Here is a 22,749-nt window from a genome sequence, read left to right on the forward strand (position 1 = left end):
AGCAAAATCTGCCAGAAGAGGCTTGGCTCCTTTGGGTGTACATGATGCTGCTATGCAAAGCTTGGATATTATGCATAATTTCAGCAGGGTTTTCATTACAGCATTAGTGCAAACTCATTTCTCATTTGTTGGGCTCTCCAGCAGGCAATTTTTCTGGCTCGGAGAATGCATCAGCGTCTCTGTCTCAGTCTCTCCCCCTGCATTCTTGCTTCCCCACAAAATGAGTTTCAGTTTTTAGAAAGGGGCTCTTTTGTTGAAAGGAAGATTCCATGCTGCTGCTGCAGCTACAGTCGGAAAAATATCTGGGCCAGAGTAAGCAAACATTTCGGGATGGTGAGTTCCAAGGTATCCTTCGTCGGCCACTTGCCTCATTCTGGGGATGGAAGATCTACTGCAAAGGGAGCCGATGAAATGGAAAGATTCGACGCACAAATGGCTCCAATGGATGGAAGTGCGGAAAGAAAAACCAGCCGTCGAGCTGAGCCTTGTGGGAGCAGGCGAGGTTTAAGCGCCTTCTCCCCCAGGCGAACAAGCACCATAAATCATGCAGAAATCCAGCTTGCCGTAGAGGGTTGACACAAGCATGCACAAAGTGCAGTGGTGGCCACCAAGTTGGGGGCTTCAAAGGGGTGGACACAGGGGGAGAGGCTGTTGACGGCTCCTGGCTGGGGGTCAGGGCCAGTGGCGAGGGGCTGGATGCGATGAGGGTCATGCCTGGGGGACGCAGGGCCTGATCCCAGTGGGCTCTTCTGGGGTTTATCTATTTATTTATCGATTTATATCCTGCCTTTTTCCAACGAAGGGGACAAGGCAGCTTACATCATTCTCCTCCTCCATCTTCTCCCCACAACAACAACCCTGTGAGGGAGGCTGGGCTGAGTGTCTGTGACTGGCCCAGAGTCACCCAGTGGGCTCCGTGGCTGAGCGGGGACTCGAACCCGGATCGCCTGAGTCCCAGTCCCTCGCTCTTCACCACCGGCCACACTGGCTCTCTGGGTTCTTAGATTCTTATGCTCGGCAGCCAGGCCGGGGATGCTGGGGCGGCCTGTCCGCTGGGCTTGCGTGCATTCCTCTGCAAACCGGTGGTTTTATGTCAAATAAACCTGCAGGAAACCCCGCTGGTGCACGTAACGAATGAAGTTCCACCCAAAGCTGCATTTCAAAACACACTCGTGGAAATGCTTTTGTTTTTGAGCTGAGACTTGCATCAAAACACAAAAACCGGAGGATTATTTATGTCTCATTTGGCACATTAGTTTGGGAGTCTGGGGTCAGGAGGACCATTCATGACGGACTCTGCAGAGTGCTTGTCCTTCAGCCGGACCCCCCCCCCCCAGCTCTGGCCTGTCTCTGCCCTTGACCAAACTTGATGGGGGCTCAGGCCCTGCTCAGCCAGAGAGCCACCTGCATAATCGGAATTGGGCCAGTCACAGACTCAGCCCAGCCTGCCTCACGGGGTTGTTGCTGCGGGGATAAGATGGAGGAGGAGGAGGCGAACGATGCCAGCTGCTCTGAGTTCTTTAAAAAAGAAAAAGGTGGGATAGAAATCTAATAAATCAATAAATGGGGCATTTTCTCCAGTTCTCATGCTGTTTTTACTTTAGGAGGGAAAAATAACGGACGCTTCTGCAGCCCTGCTGGCAGTGCTGAACTTCAGTTTATGGTTTCTAGCTCTCCAGCCCATTTCAAGGCCCGTTGGTCTTCCTGCCTCAGGTTTTCCGCAGGAAGTCTGGGGTTAACTGGGGCTGAAATGGGCTGGAGGGAGCCCGAATCCCCCAGCTTCAGGGCCAGCTTTGTCCTTCCCTAATCCTGCTCTCAGCCATTTTTTAAATCCAGTCTCCTGGATTCCGAGGCATGTGTTCGTTGCACAATATTTTCCAGGAAGGGGTCAGGGAGAAGTATACAAACTGTTCTTTTTTTGTAGCACGGCACGGGGCGGGGGAGAGTCAATGTTTGTGATGAAGCAAAGGCATTTACCGAACAAAAGGTGTCTCCCCCCGCCCCCTGCTACTGGAGTGCAGAGGAAGAGCACATTTCGTGCAGAAGACAAACAGCCAAGTTAGGAAATATTCTCTGAAAGTGGAAGCACAAGATCCTGAGTCATCACATCTGATAAATGAGACCAACTTATTGAAATCTTAGCCAAGGAGATTCATTGACTGGGAGTATTTCCACAAAGGGCACGGATTGTTGTGCACTCCTCATTCCCTCCTCACCGTTGTTTACGGGCTCTTTCTGTGATTTCAGCACTTCTGGTGAGCTTCTCATGTATTGTGAGCACAAAAGAAAGTGCTGCCTGCATTGGTGCTGTTCTGCTATAGCACAGTGCCACCTAGAGGTTGTATGGTGAAAAAGCGCTGAGATTCCAAGTCCTGGCGCAGCAGGTGGATTCTCGGGCTGCTGGCCTCCCTCAGACTTGGTTTCCATGCTATGGAGCTCTTTCCGCAGACTGGCACCCATCTGAGAGTTGGACTGCAACCTGCTGCCATCAGCTTGCTTCACTGTCTGCCCCTGTGGCACCTGTGACTGATAGGAGCTGTAGTCTAACATCTCTAGACAGCAGCAAGCTGAGGAAGGCTGTGGACCACACAGTAATGAACAGAGGGGGCCACTTGCGAACCACCCCCTCATTTCATGCAGAACAGAGATCTTATTTCTGCATTTTAAACATTTGCACTGCTGCTCAGCCAGCCGAGTTCATGCTGTTTATACAAGATCAACAAAACCCATAATGAGTCATGAGAACAGCCAAAGATGATGCAGAGGGATCTAGAGAGAGTCACCCTGGAGCAGCCTATGGGCTTGCTGGTCCCACCACGAGGTTCCCCCCCGTGGTCGGGGTGGCCCCTCCTCGCGGCACCCTGTCCGCAGGACCCTTCCCACAAGCCGCTTCCCCACTCTCGCACGCCACGTGCCTATTTCTAACCCACCACTGCCGTCTTGGCACTTCTGGGCATTGTTTCGTTTGGTTCTAATTTTGTGGATTGACAAGGATGCCTCCAGACCAGATGCTGCAAGTGCGCCTCACACAGGGAGAGGAAAATCTCACTTATCCGCAGGACCTTTGCTCCAAGGCCTCTCCTGTTTGAAGACGGCACATTCACGCATCCGTTGCGTTTCCCCTTCTACTGCGCACCCGTGCTCTTTCCAGGCAACCAGGCAGGGAATTTCTGCAAAAATTCAGATGCGTTCCCCTCTCCCCACTTGTGGACTAGTAACTTGCTTGCACAGCTGTGCTAAGTGTTAGCATTATTTATAAGTTTACTAGGAAAATTTCTGCAGATGAAGAAAAGGAAGAAGGTGGCTGCACGAGTGAGCAGGAGGCATTATCTCCCCCCGAGGCTTTCTGAGATGAAGCACAGGCTGGGGGCACTTTGCTAACAGGCAGATGCTCTTGTCTTGAGGAGGCACCAGGCAAGGCCAGAGTGCAGCCCAGCTGGTCTTCATCTGTTTACTGCAAGATGCTTTGGGTTTCTGCATAATCACATTGAGCAACACAAATACTGGCTCTAAAGAAAGCCCGTGTAGGACTAACGCAAAGGAAATGAAAAGCAGACTTCTGGACTGTAGTGAGATTAACGCTGCTCTTCTGGATTCTCTAAAAAACATCCAACAAAATTGCCAAGGCCAAAAGGTTAGAAAGATTACAAACCCTCTTGTTCAGCCCAAGGTTGCAAAGAGTGCCAGAGTTTCACTGCGACAGTTGCTTAAAAGCAATGCCAGCTGACAAGCCTTTTGCAACGAGAAATGCGCCCTCCAAAAGGGGGCCTGGAGGCTGTTGTCCTTGGTGCCTTGGATGGAAGGCTGGTCCCGGAAGTTCTCGCGGGGTTGGCCCTGCTGTTGGGCAGAATAACACCGTCTCCTCGGCCGCTCCCCGCAACCTTTCACGTCCCCCGAACCAGTACCCCAGAGGCAACGAAATTCCTTCTTGCTGTTCTCCTGATCGAGCTGCAGGCACCGGGGACGATACCATCCGCCCCCCCCCCCCCCCGGGTGGGAGCAAGCTTTCGGTGCTGCTGTGGTGCACAGATGGCGAAGACACGCATGTCCTCTTGTGTGTGGTCTCAAGCGGGAGTAATGCGCATTGCATTGCTCCGGGAGAACGAGGCGGAGCGCCTCGCCCGAGGGCTTGGAGGCTGCAGGGGAAACGGCCGCATCTTGGGCCCTGGGCCTTTACCCTGCCTCTGTCTGTCCTCAGAATCCCTGCAGGGAGGACAGGGCCGTGGGTGTCTGCCCGGCCCCCCTTCCCTGCTGCGTCCTCACACCTTTGCCGTGCGTCTTCCCACGTTTGGCTGAACGCCCTTCCAGTCTAAGCATTGCCAAGAACCCAGCACAAGGCCCCGCACCCAGCTCGAGGCATGATGGAGCCGTAGCATTGGGGTGCTACTCGTCGGGTGCAGGGCCCCGCTCCAGCCACCCCTGGCCTCTGGCCTGAGCTGATCTGCCTCGCCAGTCCTTGGCTGGGGGGATGGATCCGCACCCAGCGAGGTGGCTGGCGGAATTCTGTTCCCCAGACCATGTGCTGAATTTTCCCATTATCGGGGCTACTCGTGCGTCCATGTGGCCTCCGCCTCCCCTCCATGCCTTGAAAAGCCTGGAAGGATGAAGGGAAAGGGCTGAACTGGGCGAGGAAAGAATCGGGAGGGTGAATCCAGACGTGGTTGTGTCCACGTGTAAAGGCCGAGCTGGCAGCCCGCTCTCTCCCACTTCACCTTGGGCCTGGGATCTGGACATTGCCACGGCCCCGTGCCCTCCAGATGCACTGGACTGCGCTTCCCATCTTCCCCAGGCAGGACAGATCTGCCCTACACGTTCCCATATAAGCGCATGACCCCCGAGAGGGCGGCCGAACCATCCGTTTTGGGTGGCAGAGGAGGAGAAGGGCTTCCAGGCTTCCCATGTTAAGGCTCTGTCTCCTCCCAAGGAGCCAAGCAAGTGACTGTGACGGAGGCTCCCAGGCTTAATTAAAGTGAAGCCCCCGGGAAGTGTGGCCAGGGGTTGTCCAGGGAGAGCCCACCCTGTTGCTCGGGAGCACTCCGGAGTGGGGGACGGGTGCTGACCCATTTCGCACTGGTTGGGCTGGCTTGGCAGGAGCCTTCCGAGGGGGAATTCCTGCGGCATCCGCTGTCTGGCCAGCCCAGGGGAAGCACACGTCATTCCCGAGCCCAGCCTGGTTTCTGCGAGGCGTCCAAGCCAGAGTGGCCGAGCTGAGCCGCGCCAGGGCAATTACGGGGCAGCTGGAGGCGGGGGGTGCCAGGGGGCCACCGCTCCAACAGGAGCAGACAAAACGCAGCAGGAGGAGCAGCTGCCTCGGAAGCTGCCAGCCACACGGCCCGGTGAGCGGCTGGCGAATTGGATGGGCTGGCAAGGAGAGGGCACCAACCCATGCCCAGCTGCGGAAATCACTGGGCCGATCTTGCCCAAGCTAGCCCTGGTCTGACCTTCCGGGGCTGCCGAGAGCAGAAGCTGGAGAGAGGAGAGCCTTTGCGGCCCAGAGCCGCTTGGAGGAAAATTGAGACGGAAAAAGGCTAACGCCAGTGGCAAAATCCTGCTTTGTGTCCTCACCCCTTTAAATCGGGAATGTGTGCCCCCCCCCCCCCCCGTTGCCCTGGGATGAGTGGAAATGGGATCAGCTTTGGTGTGTCGTTTGTGCTTTTCTGCAATTGTGCAAAAGGACCTGTGTTTCCTTTCATTTGATAGTCCTTTAATAGATTTTTCTGTTATGAATGTAGTCCGTGAAATAGGGAAAATAGTGCATGTCTTTGGTAAAAGGACAACACAAATCCTTGTAGCTTGTTTCACATGTGCACATGTTGATTGCATGTACACATGAGCAAGAACTCCTGGCCACCTTCTTGGCTTTGTCGTGAACGGCTGTGGGAGGCCAGGGAGCCGCAGAGCTCGATGCAAATCTACTTCGTCTTCTGCTGCAGCTGACCCTGAAAGCAGGCGGCCACCTTCCCACCCACGTGGAAGACCGTGTCTGAGCTGCTGCAGAGCATTTGTGCTGCCCCTTGGTTGGTTTCCGGGCACCCTTCACCGGCCCGCTTTTGTCCTTGAGACCCCAGCGGACTTGGTGATTGTCCAGGGGAACAGCATCTCCCGGTCAAGCGCCTGCCCCTGCGCGGCTCCTCCGGCAAAGTCCTGCCCAGGATCTTCTCTCATGAGCAGCCACACCAGCCGCGACCACAGTCCCAGTTGCTCTCACAGAGAAATGAAGGACCTTTCGTTTCAGGCTTCAGCTGGCCTTCTAGGAAGTGGAATGGTAGAGTTGGGAAGGGGCTGCAAGTCCCGCAGGGCCAGCCCCCGCTCAGTGCAGGGCCCCGAGGTAAAGCACAGGGTTAAATTAACCACTGTTCCCCCAGGCTTTGTGTTCTGGATCTGCCGGCTTAGCTTGCGCTTTGTTCTGTTACTCCTAGTCTCTACGTAATTCAAGATGAAGGGAAGGGTCCAGTGTGGCGTCGTGGTGAAGAGCATGGGGCTGGGGCTCAGACGACCTGGGTTCGAGTCCCCGCTCAGCCATGGAGCCCACTGCATGACTTTGGGCCAGTCACAGCCTCTCAGCCCAGCCTGCCTCACAGGGTTGTTGTTGTGGGGAGAAGATGGAGGAGGAGATGCAAGCTGCCTTGAGCCCTTTGTTGGACAAAGGCAGGATATAAATAAAAATGAATAAATAAATAAAGGGTCAGTAGGAGATGGACTGAACCCATAAAGCAAGCCACAGCCTTGAGCTTGGGAGGACTGCCTGGAGCTGTCCTGGACAGGACGTTTTGGGGGTCTTGATTCATAGGATCGCCATGAGTTGGGGACGACCTGATGGCACATAACGCACAATTCGGGGCAGGCAGCAAGGGGACTTTTGCGGAGCAGTTTAAAGATGTGTGTCGTGAAACAGAGACCAGGAGCCGCTTTGCCGTGCTTGCCACCGGCCCGCTTTTCCCAGCTGGCAGTGCACCTGCTCAGCCTTGTCATCCTGAACTCTCATGAAGAGCGGGATAAAAATACTTCGATAAATAAAATGCTTCTGCTTTTCTTTCCAGATGAGAAACCTTTCGTGGTTGAAGACACCTACCTGCTCTGCCCGGCACCTGTGCTGCAAGAAGCTGGCATGTAAGTTGCCATGAGTGCGGCTGTTGGATGCAGCAACTTCCTGTATTTTTGCTCTCACTGGGTGTTGTTTTCGTCACAGTTTGTCTTGGTACAGCTGCCCTCGGCGATTTGGTGGCAGGGATCATTCTCTCAAGGTCCTTGTGCTCGTCCAAATCTCCCGAACTGTCTCTGTCTCCTGCTTTTGCCCTGGCTCGGCTCCAACTCCAGCCACAGTTCATGCCTGCGGGGCTTCCGTGAATCTGTACCAGTGGGTTGCTCGCAATGCCCGTGCTTGGGAGCCCCCAAGGATCCGGAGCAGCCCCAGCCTGGGGCAGGGAGGCCCTCCGGCGGGCGGGTAGTTTGCACAGATCCTTCTCCTCTCGGATGCAGGATCGGAGCCAAGCCCCCCACCGTTTCCCGTCCCCAGCACTGGGTCAGAAGCGTCCACAGCATCGATTTTCCTGCAATAAGGCCAGACAGCGAGGCTTTTGGAAACGGACGAGGGGAGGGTTGAATGCCCAGATGCAGCGGAGAGGAGGAAGCAGCCAGTGCACAGGGACTTTCCCCACCTGAGCGGGGGGGCGTGGGGCTGGAGGACAAGCTGCGGGCCCTGGGGGACCCCCAGGGTCCAGAAGGTCCCCTCCCTTGCTCCAGAACCACAGCACAACTCCGGCGCCTGCCTGTCTTCCGCGCATCTTGTTTGTCGGCTGCATCCAGCGCCCCGCACGCCTTCCTGCTTCCCCTGCCGGAGCAAGGAAGCTGTGCTCACTGGCTCACGTGCCCCCGCCTTCCTGGGTCACGATGCCGACACGCCGTGCCCCTGGTGCCCCCTGTAGCCCTCCTGCTCCAGCAGGGCTGTTGCAGAAGTGCTGGGCTGGCAGGTCCTTCCCCGTCGGCTCTGTGACTTGACGCCTCTCCTCCCTCTCCTAGGGAAGCCGCCCTCCAGGTCAGCATGAACGACGGCCTGAGCTTCATCTCCAGCTCCGTCATCATCTCCAGCACCCACTGTGTAAGATCCTGGCTCCGCAAACTGTCTTTCGGACTGATGCCCATGGGGGTGGCCGGCGTTGGGGGCCATTCCCCCCGCTGGCTGAGAAACGTTGCCCCTTAATTTTACCATGCGGGTCCCCCAGGGCTGCCCAGACAAACCTGTCAGCCCCAGCTTTATTTAGGGAGCGTGTGCTGAACCTCTCTTGAAAGCAACGCTGTTTCTCCTCTGAACGGAGGCCGTAAATAGAACACCTGGGTCCTGCCGCCAGACGTTCAGAGAACAGCCGAAGCAAAGATGCCCCGGGCGTCTCGCACACCTGCATCATGGGGGGGGGGGCGGGGGGACGATGTCCGCGAAGCGCAGAGCGCTCGCGGTTTGGTCCTTTCCTTATTCAGTACAGTCCTTCTGGGCTGCAACCTTTTAGGGGCCATTTTTGACCAGAATCTACCTACTTCACACCTCCTGGACCTGAATGCAGGGTCTGGAGGCAAAGGCCATGCCTGTCCTCGCTTGCGAAGGGATTCGTGGGCAAATAAAATGCCTTTGGTGGCATGTATGCATTTAAGCACTGTGCATGGAAGAGGCACACGGCAGACGGGCGTGTTGGGGGAAGTGCAGACAAAAAAGTATGCCTGTGTTCTTGCGAAGGGGGTTAGGAGCCCACTTCCCGTCTCAGCAGGCACAGGGCAGGACCGTGGCGGATTCGTAACACCCGTATCCTCACAGGAAGCATGTTGTTGTGAACTGCCCAAAGGTGGATGCTCTTGAGATTAAATAAACGGGGCCAGTGTGGTGCAGCGGTTAAGGGCACGGGTCTGGGACTCAGGCGACCTGGGTCCAAGTCCCCACTCAGCCAGGGAGACCACTGGCGGGCTTAGGACCAGTCCCGGACTCTCAGCCCGGCCCACCTCACAGGGTCATTGTTATGGGGCTGAGACTGAGAGGAGGAGAAGGATGTAAGCTGCTTTGAGTTCTTTAACAGAAAAAGAAAAGGGCAGGATATGAATCTAATAAGTAGAGAAACAGTAGGGATGCTTCAACTTGGGGGTTCTATTACGTAATCACCCTGCCCCATTAACAAAAGTATATAGGATGTATCCTCCCTTTGTAATGTTCCCCCGTTTTCTTGTCACTGCTTCCACTTTTTTTGCGCTGCAGAAAAAAATCTGCTTAGAAGGGAATGGTTTTTGATCGGTAGCACGAAGGGGGCTTTCTCTGGAGGCCATCTCCCATGGGAGTAAGTGCGCACCTGTAATGTTAGAAATGAGTTCCAGCTGTGCTCGACGACCTTCCAGCTGATAGCCAGCCAGGCAGCCAAAGCAGGCCAAGCTGGGACAGGGAAGGGTTCTGCCAAGTCAGAGGATTTGCACAAATTTGAAGCCCAGCGCTGCAAAACCTCAGCACAATTTGCAGAAACCACAATGTGTGTAAACCAGGCTGACTCATGGATCCGTGTTTGTTCTTCTTGTCGCTCTTTTAGTGGAATTAATATGAGAAGCACTGCGGTGCCCCCTGAAATTCAGGGAGCCCACCTGCATTATCTGCGTTGACTCCAGATTTGCGCAAAATCCAGGCCTCCCCTCTCATCTCCCTGCCTTTAAAACGGGCATATCATGGCCACCTTTCAAAGCAGAAATTGTGTGCAGGCTTGACTGAGCACCGGGACAGAGCAGGCCCTGGGGCCATGGGGTGTCGCCTTCCCCTCAGAGTCCTCATCTCCGTCCCCGGAGAGCAGCCGGACGTGGCTGGCAGGGGCTGGGGTAGGATGAGAAGGTGGAGGGCGCGAATGAGACGCACACTTTGGGTGTCCACGTGTGCAGTCCTTGCCTGCATTCACGCAGAAGGTTTCCTAGGTTCTGGCCAAGGAAGTGAAATTCCTGCGCACGAAAGTTTGGCGAGCTGTCGTGGTGGAGCGCTAACCGAGCCAAGCTTCCCTTTGGATCAGCATTGCTTCGCCCAGAAAGAGCAGCCAGATTAATCCCGAAGGCTTCGCCTTGGCAGGGCTCATCTCATGTCCTCTTGTGCATCTTGCCAGCACGATTGTTTCTCGTTGTGATGTGGATTCTAGAATGAGGGCAAGTGATATAAAGCTCCCGCGGCTGCACTGTGGCGCTGCAGTCCCCGAACACGAGCGCCGCAGGGCTGGAGAAAGTGAATGCCTGCGCCGCCCTTCTGTTGGGAAAGGGATCCAGAGAAATAGGCTGGGGAGCTTTGCCTTGCTGCAAGTATGCGGCTTCCACGGAGCTGCTCCCCCCTTGCTTTTTGAAAGCATTGTAAATGCACCATAGACTTCCTCTGCTTGATTAGCCATGTCCTTGGTCTCACAGAAAATCTTCCCTTCAAAAGTAAGAGTTTAACATTCCTTACAGGCTAGCCTTAAAAACACAGCACCTCCTTCCTTTTTATGAACAAAACTCGCTAGGTAACTCAGCATTAAGAAAACTAAGCTCATGGCATTCGGTCCTCTCACTTCCTGGCAAATAGATGGGGAAGAAATGGAGGTAGTGACAGATTATATTTTCCTGGGCTCCAAGATCACCGCAGATGGGGACTGCAGCCCAGAAATTAAAAGATGCCTGCTCCTGGGGAGGAAAGCTATGGCAAATCTAGACAGCATACTAAAAAGCAGAGGCATCACCCCGCCAACAAAAGTGCGTATAGTCAGGGCTATGGTTTTCCCAGTTGCAATGTATGGCTGTGAAAGCTGGACCATAAGGAAGGCTGAGCGCCAAAGGATTGAGGCCTTTGAATGGTGGTGCTGGAGGATTCTCCTGCGAGTCCCTTGGACCGCAAGGCGATCAAACCGGTCAGTCCTAGAGGAGATCAGCCCTGACTGCTCTTTAGAAGGCCAGATGCTGAAGATGAAAACAAGTACTTTGGCCACCGAATGAGAAGGAAGGACTCCCTGGAGAAGAGCCTAATGCCGGGAACAATAGATGGCAAATGAAGGAGGGGACGGCAGAGGATGAGGTGGCTGGATGGAGTCACTGGGGCAGTGGGTGTGAGCTTGAGTGAACTCCAGGGGATGGTGGAGGGCGGGAAGGCCTGGAGGAGTGTTGTCCATGGGGTCGCAATGGGTCGGACGCGACTTTGCGACTGGCAACAACAGCTAGATAATGAACGCTTTGCTCCCATCTGCCGAGGGCTTCAATTATGCCGCAAGGCTTCAGGGCTCCAGGCGCTGCTCGTTCACCTGAGCTGGCCTGCCCAAAGTAGCTGCGATTGCTATTTTGAAAAGCCTTGGAATCGGACGGTGGTGAAGTCAGCTTAGGGGGGTAATTTGCCTCCGTGGGCAGGTTGGCAACAGCTAAAATTGCCATGTGGGTTCCCCACAGTTCCAGTGGAGGGTCTTTGTCCCTGGAGGAACCCAGTGAATTTTTCTTTGCTGTCATTTGGGCTGTTTTTGCAGCTGGCGGGAGTTTGGTCCGTCAGACTTTCCCATTAGCTAGGAGGGCATCAGTTGGCTTTTGGCATAGTAGGGCCGAACCGTCTCACACCCTTCCAGCTCATGAGTAGACCTTCCCTTCCTGCAGCGTCCGAGGAAGGCTGTTGGCTCCATGGATGTTGGAGGCAGAGGTACTAGACAGGCAGACCAGTTAAAATGTCAAAAAATAGTAAGCAAACACTTGAGCTCTTGAAGAGCTCTGCTTTGCGATGGACTGAACATCAGAGCTGTTGTGCAGACTCAGAGGCAGGCAACCTGCATGCCTCTAGTGTGTTGGCCTGCAACTCCCATCAGCCTTAGTCGGCAGAGCCAACTGGGGAGGGATCATGGGTGTTGTAGTCAAAAGCTTCTGGAGGACCACAAGTGGCCCACCCCAGGTTAGAAGTTGCCTGGGGCTGCAGAGCCGATTTTGGGTGTTGCTGAGAATCCCTGGGGTGAGAACGCAATCACACAGTGGCCATTTGGGTCTTTTCTCGGGGATCCATGCAGCAAACTGTGGTTTTCTAGTGGCCCTATGCGGAGGCAGCTCCGAGCAGTTGTTGAGGGATCCAGAGCGCCACCCGTGAGTTCAGAGGAACTCTGTTGTTCTCTACCTGTTTTGAAAAGCTCAGCCTTTCCTCCTTTCTCACCTGCAGTTTATCTTTATGACCTTGCTCATGAGCCAGGGTGCAATTATATAATGATATTTGCATTTTTCCGAATGCTTGAGATGTGCACCACAACTTAAAAAGATGAGCACTAAGGTGCATAAATGGAAGAAAGGCGCACCCAAAATAGATTACATTGGGGAAAATAGTTTAAGGAAATGTATATATTTGGAAAGGATAGACAAGATGTATTTATTCACAAGAGTGTACACAAAATACGCCCAAATTCTCATGCACAGTTTATAGGAAAAAATGGCAAACTGATTTGGAAATAGGATAGAACAGACTTAAATGTTGGAAAAATGGGAAACTGGGTGGAATTAAACTTGACAGATTAATCCATCCCTAAGTAGAAGCCACTTCATTAGCTGCATGAAGAATTACCTTTTTTGGCAGGAATATAATTTATACAAGGGTGCAGCAAAAACCGTCATTTTAGCCCTGTGTAAGACCTCACTTAATTAGCTGGCATTAACAGCAGTTCCCTGTTTCAGACATAACTAATTTTAGAACTTCCATGTAAAAAAAAATCAGAATTAGAGGGCTGAAAAAGAGTGTTTGAGGAAAGGCTGGTGTAGGAGAAACATATCAAGCACAGCCCGTGTTTCTGGCTTCATAAGCGAAGCTCACTGCAACTAGGTGGGCCACTTAGCGTAGTGGTTAAGAGCGCGGGCCTGGGACTCAGGAGATCCGGGTTCGGGTCCCCGCTCAGCCATGGAGCTAAGTGGGTGACTTTGGGGCAGTCCCAGATTCTCAGCCCTGCCTACCTCACAGGGTTGTTGTTGTGGGGATAAGATGGAGAGCAGGAGAGGAATGAGGAAAGTCGCCTTGCGTTCTTTAAAGGGGAAAACAGACGGGATATAAATCTAATAAACAAGCTAACTGCTTCCACCCCTGGGGATGGGGCGCTCCTCACCTTTCCCGACTGCTTTGAACAGCAGGGGACCTTCCCTGATTCTGCCTCCCCGCGCTCCTTGGGTGGCACTAGCGGGGCCATCCTCCATGCCGGCCGGGCCCCCGCTCTTTCCGCCCGGCTGCAGCGGCTGCGTGTGAGCGCGGAAGAGCCCTGCGTAGGCGGCTTCCAGGGCAATCCGTTCCCTTCTCGCCCCGTGCGGGAAATGCAGCTGAACGCGCCAACGTTGGCATTCTCTTTTGAGCAGCATCTGACAGCCAGCTGGGACTGGCCTGGGTCTTTTTCCTCCTCTCCCTCCTTGGCTTCCTCCCCCTGCTCTCTCTCAAGCCCCAGGGTGCCCGGGTCGTGGGCGGTGCAGGCCCTCCCGAGGCCCCATCACCAGGGGTCTCGGTTGCTGGCCCACTGGGAGGCCTTCCATCCAAGCACCAGCCCCACTTCCTTGCGGGTGGAAAGAGACCCCAGTCTGGGAGACGCACACAGGTAGCAGAAGCTGCCCCGTCTGGCTCGGAACAGAGGAAAGGTTGGCCCCGGGTCTGGATCTGGGGGCCACGCTGGTGCGGGGACTGGCCGCCGCCACACACACATTCCTGCCCCCAGTTGCTTCGCGCACAAGCCCATGAGCCACGGCCCTCCCTGAGCAACGCGGAGCGCGTCCCGCCTGACAGAGCAAGAGAAGAATGAGTGAGTGAGTGAAGGAACGAGCGAGCGAGCAAACGAGCTGAGCGGCATCTCGATGCAAGCGGACAGGGGTGGCACTGCGCTGCAGCTCAGGGTCTCCTCTGCGTTCCGTTGCTCAGAATGTTTAGGAAAAGTGTAGTAACCTAGAGACCCTCTTTTTCCTGACTGGAGGGCGTGCACCGGTGAAGTTGTTTAATTTTTCGTTAAAACCGCCCTGGCTCTTTGCAGGTTCTCGACTGAAATCAGCTAGCGGAGGCTTGGCAGTTAAAGAGTGTGTTTCACAGACGGGTGGGCAGAAACTGGGCTGGGCTGTGCCGAGCACTGGCCCCAGGGAAATGCCTGCTGGCCGCAGGGAAATGCCGTGGCATTTGAAAGCAAGCAGGAGGGACCCCGGAGACGCAACGCCAGAGTGCGGCAGCCGCCTCAGCAGAAGCACAGGCCTTCTCCAGGGGCCGAATCCCTTTCCCGGCCTCCTCAGGGCTCTGCACCAGAATCCCCTTTTTCCCTGCTTGCGGCCCGCTCTCACCACTCTTCTTCCATGCCCTCCGTGTGCAGCTTTTGCATTATGCAAGTTGCGAGCGCAGGGAAGTCTTGAGACCAGCTCAAGCTTTGCTCTCCCCACCGCCGCCGTTCGCGTCTCAAGGAACTCAACAGGTGTTTCCCTAGCAATGCAAACAGCATTTCTGAGAGGGGAGTATTGTAAGGCGCTAGCAGGGAAGGAGAAAATTAAACTCCCCCCTGCTTTGCAGGACCCCACGGGCGGCTGTGGGGGTCCGGAGTGGTCTGTCAGCCAGGGCAACAAGGTTTGCGCTCCGGGTGCCCACGTGCCACCCCTCGAACATTCAGAGTGTTGGGCTGTAACCCCTGCGGCATGTTGCGCTATGCGAAACCCTAGGAGGAGCTGCTGTTTGTGCGAGAAAATTCGTTCATGTTAATTGCAGTCATTCGCACAATTCAAGGCCTGCCTGATTTGGTCCTCCCTCAGCTGGTTTGGCACCCACCCCAAACTTGTACGTTTGGCAGCTGCCACCTCCAGTAAGAGGAATCCGGAAGCAGGGATTGGGGTGGGTGTCTTGGATCTGCGCATGAAAAACTTTGCAACCAAAGTTGCAGGGCTTCCTCCCAGGGGTGAAATCAAATTTCTTTTGCCAAACCAGGTCCGTGCTCACAACAGACTATGGCAATTTGCTCGCCACACTCAGAACCTCGCGTTTCTCAAAAGATTTCTCCCATCTTCTGGCCCTAACGCTCTAGCTAATGCATCAGGCTTCGCCTCCGCTGCCCTACCTTCCACAAGGCTGGATTCCCCATAAAACCATAATGGAAATTTGAGAGCAAAAATGTGTCACAGGAAACCTGGCTGGGACAGGCATTCCCTCGGAGCTATTAAAAGGAGAAAAACCATCTGCCAGGGGTGGGAAACTGGTGCAAAGCGGGACGGAGCCTGGAGGCCAGCCAGAAATTTTGCCCATCCCGCCTCCCCCACCTGAGCACAAACGGTTCTCATTCGCCACTGGCAGGGGAGCGATGTGAGCACCCTTCCGGAGCTCAGGGATTTGAGATTAGCCAAACGAATCCGTGCGCTCGGCCTTTGAGGGACAGGAGGCGGCGCCGGCGAGGCCAGGTGGGCCAAAGGGAACTTTGGGGCACTAGGCGCTCTCTTTCCATTCTCCCTCTGCAGCCTGCGCCAAAGAAACGGGAAGGCCGGGGCACCTGGAAATCGTTTGCCGTTTACTTCAGCTTTGATTTGTCTGGCTGCACAGAAGCCACTTTGCCTGCCTCCCCCTCCAGCCTGGGACCCAAAGTGGGCATAACAACAAGTGCATTTAAAATACCCTGACAAAGATCTCATGTCCTGCGGCGGGATCCCTCTTGGCAGACGGCCCCCAGCGGGCTCCCTCCGAAGGGGCCAGGCTGGAGTTCCCGGCGTTGCCTGGCTCTGCCGGGAGACTCTCAGCACCCCAAGTGCTGGGCAGAGAGACAAGGATCTTCCCCCTCCTGCTAAAAAATCCCCTGGACCGACCGGCGTAGGCTGCCAGGGTGGACCCCTCCTAGCAGCCAGGGTGTCTGTGGCAGGAAGCACACGGAGGACCAGCCATGTTCCTGAGCCGTCTGGTGCCCTTCCTGTGTGTTGGACTGCAGTTCCCATAATCCTTGGCCATTGGCTGTGCTGGCCAGGGTTGATAAGAACTGTAGTCCAAAAGATGCCCTCCATCTGCATGTCCAGCCTGTACTTAAACGCCCTCACCAATGGGGCCCCAACGACCTCCCGTGGAAGCCCATTCCACTCCCTCAGGGTCCTAACCGTCAGGAAGGGCTTCCTGGCATCCAAATGGAACCTGGGTTCCCTGAGCTGTGCTCCGTTGGAGCGCGTCCTGCCTTCCTCCGCAGGGGAGAACAGGTCTCTGCCCCCCTCCGTGTGACACCCCCTCACATCCCTGCATGTCGCCAACAGATCCCCTCTGAGTCTCCTCTCCTCCAGGCTGAAGAGACCCAGTTCCCTCAGGCTCGCCTCCTGCGGCTTCCCCTGCGAACCGGCCACCAACCTTGTGGCCCTACGCTGCACTGACTCCAACCTGGCTTTATCCTTCCTGTAACGAGCGGCCCTAAGCTGCGCACGATACTTCAGTTGCGGGCGCACTAGAGTCGTGTAGAGTGGTAGTAATGCCCCTCTCGATCTAGAAGCCACACTTCTGGCTATGCAACCAAGGGTGCCGTTCGCCCTCTTGACCACCGCATCACACGGCTGGCTCATGTTCAGCCTGCAGTCAACCAGCACCCTGAGGTCCCTTTCACAAGTGTTGCTCTCCAGCCACTTGTCCCCTAACCTGTACTTGTGACACCTATTCCTATGCCCCAAGTGCAAGACCTTGCACTTATCCACACTGAATGCCATCCTGTTGTCTCCTGCCCACTTCCATAGTCTGTCCAGATCCTTTTGGATCTGCAGTACCTGCTCCTCAGTTGTGGCCACTGCCCCAGTTTTAGTGTCGTCTGCAAATTTGATCAGCAGACTGTTCACCCCTTCTTCCATGTCACTGATGAAAAGATTAAATGGGATCGGCCCCAGGACAGAGCCCTGGGGGACCCCGCTTGTCACTGGCCACCATCCCGATGATTTCCCACTAATGCTTGCCCTCTGCTTTCGGTCAGTCAACCATGCCCTAATCCACTGGACAGTGCTTTGGTGTATCCCAAAACTCCTCAGTTTCTCCACCAGGATATCATGGGGCACTTTGTCAAAGGCCTTGCTGAAATCCAGGTATACCACATCTACCGCATCCGCTCCATCTAGCCATCGCAAAACCTTGTCATAGAATTCCACAAGGTTTGTCTGGCAGGACCTGTTTTTATGGAAGCCGTGTTGTGTGGCCGCCGGCCTCCCTTCCCTATCTAGCATCACTAGATCTCTCTCTATTAGGAGCCTTTCCATTGTTTTTCCTACAATGGACGTAAGGCTAACCGGTCTGTAATTCCCCATGTCCCTTCTACTACCCTTTTTGAATATTGGGACCACTGGCGCCACCCTCCAGTCCTCTGGAACGTCACCCGTTCTCCACGAGGCCTCAAAAATGGAGGCAGGTGGGCGTGGGAGAACCCTGCCAACTCTGTAAGTACTCTCGGGTGTAACCCGTCAGGGCCTGGTGCCTTTGTAATGTCCAGTGCCCTGAGGAGCCGCTCGACTTCAAGGGGGGTGACTCTAATCTGTGCCCCTAAGTCCCCGGCCTCATCTAATCTCCTGTGCGGATCTCCCCCGTCCTGCTTTGGGGAGAACACAGAGGCCAAATAGGCATTTAGCCTCTGTGCCTGTTCCGTCGTATCAGTCACTGGATCTCCTTCCTGCTTATTTAGTGGTCCCACCACTTGTCTCCCCTTCCTCTTCCTATTTACATGCTGAAAGAAGCCCTTTTTATTGCTCTTGATATTCTTGGCAAGTCTCAGCTCGTAATCAGCCTTAGCCTTGCGAAGAATCCTTCGGCAACGGGCCTCCTCCTCCCGGTAGACCACTCTGTCTATTTGGCCCAGTGCCTGTTTCCTGCGGAGGCTCCTCTGGTGCCTGACCCCTCCGACCAGCTCCTCTCGCGTCCGTGGCAGCGCTCTCCTCGCCTCCCCGCCTTTTGGTGACGGAAAGGCCCTTCAGTGGCCTCTGGGCCCTGGCCCTGGCCCGCCATCCCCCATCCTCACACTGTAGCCGCTCCATCTGTGTTTAGTTGGCCTGCCGCCCGCTTGTGCACCTCCTCTGCCCCCCCATGAGAAGAGGGGCCCACCGCTTCGCCCGGCCCCCTTGCTGGAGGCACCAAGCTGGGATGGCGGTGGCCGGCCGAACGGGGCGGCTGCTGGAAATTCTGAGTCCGGCACGAGAGGGAGGTAGCGGCCTGCTTTGCAGGAAAGAGGGAGGGCAGGCAGCTGTGTTTATCCCTGTTTTGGCGACGCCTGGAGCCAAAACCCACAAAATCGCACCCCGTGAGCACCTCCTCTTTAATTTACCCTGTGCGTGTGCCCTGTGCGTGTGTCCTGAGTGTGAGCTGGGTGTGCCGTACCGCTGTGTCCGCCTTCCTCGGTACCTCCCACCGGGCGCATCTGGAGGCTCCACTGACTTCAGAAAAGGCGCGGTCCCGGCCTCTCTTTAAAAGGCTGCCTGGGGGTGCGCACTGCGCAGGTGACGGGGGGGGGGGGGGCAACCCCGGCACGTGCCAGATGCCGAAATGCAGCAGAGCCGGCCGGCATCGCGGAGCCCAGGCTTCTCTCCCGGCGTGGCTGCGCCCTCCGTCGAAGTCCACGCAGCCCTCGGCCCAGTCTCAGCGGCCCTCTGCACGCAGTCGGTTGAAGCCTCTTGCGTGGGTGGGCTGCGGGCTGGGCAGGGGAAGGCGTGGCGGGCACGAAAGGCCGGGCGGCGGCAGGCCACCGGAAGGGCTGAGTCTCCCTTTGCTTCTTGGCTCCTTTTCCTGTAGGCAGCAGGCTGAGCCTCTCCTGGCGACTCGGAGGCACAGGCGGCCCATGTGAAGTTTCGTGGCATTCTTGTCGCCCCCCCCCCCGCCCGCTTCAGCTTTCCCTGCACCCGGAGCCCTCCACCTGGTGAGAGGAGAACCGAGGAGTAGGGCTTCCGCCATGACTCACGGGCATAGCAAACTGCAGTGCCCAGCTAGATTTCCCTTTGGCCCAGAGGACTCAGCATCTCCTCGCCCAACGGCGGCTGCTGACACAGCGCACGGAGCAGGTAGAGATGCCAGTGCACAAATGTTCCCCACTCAGGCATGGCAGGTATTTGGTGAGATTCCCCCTACCAAGTTTGGCTGCCTTGCCAGAATCCAAAAAACAGGAATGATCAAAGCAGGCTGGAGTCTAAAACCAGCAGGGAGCCTGCGAGTTTTAATTTCCTTTTTATTAGACCAGATTGTTTCAGTTACATTTATTATTTTTAAAACCCTGTACATATATGATAAAAATGATAGACAGCAGCTTCCATGGCTCAGAAAAATGCGCCCTGGGGAAGCCATGCAGAAGGGCTTTTCTGCAGGCTTCAAAATAAGAGACGACTCCCCCCCCCACCCACATGCACACAATTAAAATGCATTTATTGAGACTCCTTTCCCATCTTCTTTCATGCCCATAAATCTTGCTCTGCGTTCTGTCCTGCAAAGAATTTTCAGACAGTCCTAACAGATGCACGCTTTACAGCCAGCCCTGTCTCTTTAAAATAGTACTAGCCAACCTAGTACCCTCCAAATTGTAGGACTATATCTCCCATGATGCACAGCCGGCATGGCCAATGCCGCTGCTGCCGCCCCCGGAAGTGATGGGCGTTGTCTGCAGAGCATCGTTTGGAGACACTTATGGATTACCTTGTGGGTCCTATTTCAAACTGGTGGTCATTACACGTCAGTTCCATTTTCTGGCTGCTGAGGTCGTATTAGGACAATGCCAACCAATTAACACCAAATTGCATGCAGACTTTTGCCTTCTCGAGTGCTCTTTCTCACGCTCAGCAGTTAGCAAAGCAAGGGGGCGGAGTGGCTGGCCCTGAGTCCGGGGGTGGGGGGGCTGTCTTTGGTGACCCCCTGCCGGGAGGACCATGGGATGAGGTGTTTCGTGGATGCTTTTAGGTTGGCCCTCACCTGTTCAGGATGAAGAGGTAATCACGTGCTGACCCTACCTGGTGGAAACTGGAAAATCCAGCCGATTCCTAAGGTGGCTTTAACAGAATAAACACTCAGCTGAGCTTTAAGTTTTAAATTAACTTGCAGAGCCAAATGCCCCTCCATGGCAGATGGCTAGGGCAGGTGCCCTTGGTACCTGTGTCTGCTTTTGTCTGTGCAGTGCTGCTGGATTCGTGGCCCGTGGGTTCCTGCAGAAACACTTTCGCCCAGTTGACTTCCTGGTTCCTTCCAGGTTCCAGCTAGGGCAAAATCCCCACCCGCCACCCCGCCAAGCCTCTAGCTGCACGTAAGTTTCTGCAGAACATTTTTAGTGTGTGTATTTTACTGTAAACTGCATTCTTTTGAAGAACAATATGAAGGCATTGGTTCTTGGATTTTGGGCTGTTTTTGTAGGCATGGAGGAAGCTGCGAGAAACTGCCCCCAATGTGTATCCTATAAGATTTCCCATTAAGAAAGCAAATTTATGTTCCCTGCTTTCAGCCAGTTGTTGTCACTCTTTTTCCAGCTGGCAGGGATGCTGTAAGCAAAACTTCTGGCCTTTTTCAATCCTCTGGCAAAGAGAAGCAGGTTTCAGGACATGCTTGATTTGCGGAGTCTACAAATTATCCTTTTTTATATTTATTTTTGAGCCTGGACACCAGTTCTTTTCATACGAAACATGCAGCAGGTTAAAATTATCTGTAAAGGGAAAAATGGTCTTTGAGAAAGTTCCGGAGGAAGACCAAAAGCTTCTAGAGGGGGTTGGGCATTGAACAGCAAATTCGAAATGTGCTTAAGTCTAGACTGCTGATTGCACCGGTTCGGCACTTGAGGAATAACTTCCGGCCTGGCTGCAGTGCCAGGCTGGTGGACCACGGATGGTGTGAGGAACCATTTGGGTGGCTTTGGGCCAAGTCCTGGCCTCCTGCACTGATACCCCTTAGGGCAGCTTTTGCAGCCATGAGACTCTGGGCTGCCCTGTCTTTTCCCAGCAGGGGCGCACGGCCTGTGGCCTGTGGGCGGCGTGAAGCCCCAGACTCCCGCTGTGTGGACTTCACAGCCGCCTTGGTCTCTGCAGGGGCCCTCAAGCAGAAATTCTGCTCACAATCACTTGGGGGCCTCCTCCTACCAGGAATGTCCCAGAAGCAGCTGGCCATGTCCTGCTTCCCTGATGCTCTTGCAGTGCCGCCTCGGGAGGCGTGAAAGGGGGACCTTCCCTGGCGTGGTGCTCTTCTCCAGGGAGTCTTGCCACCTTATGATGTGCCCAAAGTACCACAGCCTCGGTTTTGCTTCCAGGAGAAGCTCTGCTTGACTGGATCTGGGACCCCTTTGTCCCTCCTTCGACCGGCGCAGGTATTCACAAGGCTCTCCTCTAGCTCCATGTTTGAAGCACATTGATTTTCTTCCTTCCAGATTTCACACCCATTGACTGTGATTGATCGTACAGTCATTCAGATGATCTTGGCCTTGATGTCTGGCGGAGCATCTTCCGCTTGCAGACCTTTTCTAGTTCCCTCGTTGCTGCTCTTCTGAACCTCATTCTTGCTCAGATTTCTTGGTCTCCGTCAGCTCAGGCGGGGAGACTGCTGGTTAGCGGCAGCATGGGTGGTATACCAGCGGGATCCCTCGTCTGTCCCGCGAGCCCAACACACAGCACAAGCTTCCCCGTGGGGCAGGAGGCCTCAGGAGGGAGAATGAATCCACCCGTTGCCTCCAGCCATGGTTGGTGCTGGCCCAGGACGCCATCCTCTCATGCCAGGTAGGGCAGGCTGGAAGGCCGCGAGTCAGCCAACCAGCTTGGCATGGCTTAGATCTCCCCAGTCCGATGCCAGCCATTCGGGACCAAGCTCAGGGAACCCAGGCTCCATTTGGATGCCAGGAAGCCCTTCCTGACAGTTGGGACCCCGAGGATGTGGAATGGGCCTCCACGGGAGGCGGCTCCGGCCCCATCGGAGAGGGTGCTCAAGGACAGGCTGGACGTGCACATGGTGGGCATGTCGTGAGCGGAGTCGACTGGAGCCGGGGGTCAGACTAGATGGCCCGGGAGGCCCCTTCTGCCTCGCTCTGGGCCTATGTTTCTTTGTTTCATTACACCTTCCTGGCCCTTAGGTCAATGGGATTCCTCATGCAGCGTTACCGTAGTGCCATCACTCATTCTTTCAAAGGGGAAGCGAATGGTCGCAATGGAGGATCAGTCATCTTCTTGCGAGTCATATTTCAGAAAGTTACGAATCTTCATGAGTCTAGCCCTCTTGACCTGTGTTCAGGTAAGGGACTTCAAGGTTTGCAGTAACCTAAGATCTTTAGCTTGAATGAGTGCCACAGAGTTGCTTACAAGCATCTGGCCACCTGGGGTGCAAGCCAGTGTGGCACACGGTATCAAGCAGGGTTCTTTCTGAAAATTCCCAAAGTTTGTCTAAAGGTAAGAGTTATTTTTCAAAATGTTAGAAAAGCCTCTTTTTCATAATGGCAGGGACTTGGCACTCGTCAATGAGCAAAACCTTTCGACGCTGGAGCCAAGATCCGTGCAGCCTGCCATTTACTGCATGCGAGCCCAATCTGGCAAGCAGAGTAAGGAGCGCAGCGCTGGGCTTTCCCGTCCTCGGCTGCATCCTGCCTTCGCGACTCCAGCGCTTACGCAGGCTGTTCGCCTGTTCAGATTCTGGTCACAGAAGTGCTCGCAAAGAAGGGGACAGATGTGCTTTCCTCATCTGGAGTTTCTCCTCTGAACACAATGGTTCTAGGAGAATGTTGATAAGTTGGAAAGTATTCAGAGGAGACCTACAGGGATGATAAATAGTCTAGAAGAACAGGCGTAAGGAACTGCACATGTTTAGCCTAGAGAAAA

At 55.0% G+C, this 22,749-nt stretch overlaps 1 protein-coding gene across 1 annotated transcript in view; it reads left to right on the top strand.

Annotated features, from left to right (window-relative positions):
• ANTXR1 (ANTXR cell adhesion molecule 1) overlaps positions 1-22,749 on the top strand; it is a 64,941-nt gene that overhangs the window by 32,948 nt on the left and 9,244 nt on the right. The window contains exons 10-11 of the mRNA XM_044417401.1: positions 7,041-7,110; positions 8,020-8,098. Of these exons, the coding sequence (XP_044273336.1) occupies positions 7,041-7,110; positions 8,020-8,098 (149 nt within the window). The remainder of the gene's footprint in view (positions 1-7,040; positions 7,111-8,019; positions 8,099-22,749) is intronic.

Source organism: Varanus komodoensis, unplaced genomic scaffold, assembly GCF_004798865.1.
Source record: "Varanus komodoensis strain SLA01 unplaced genomic scaffold, ASM479886v1 scaffold88, whole genome shotgun sequence".
In the NCBI taxonomy this organism is placed as follows: Eukaryota; Metazoa; Chordata; class Lepidosauria; order Squamata; family Varanidae; genus Varanus; species Varanus komodoensis.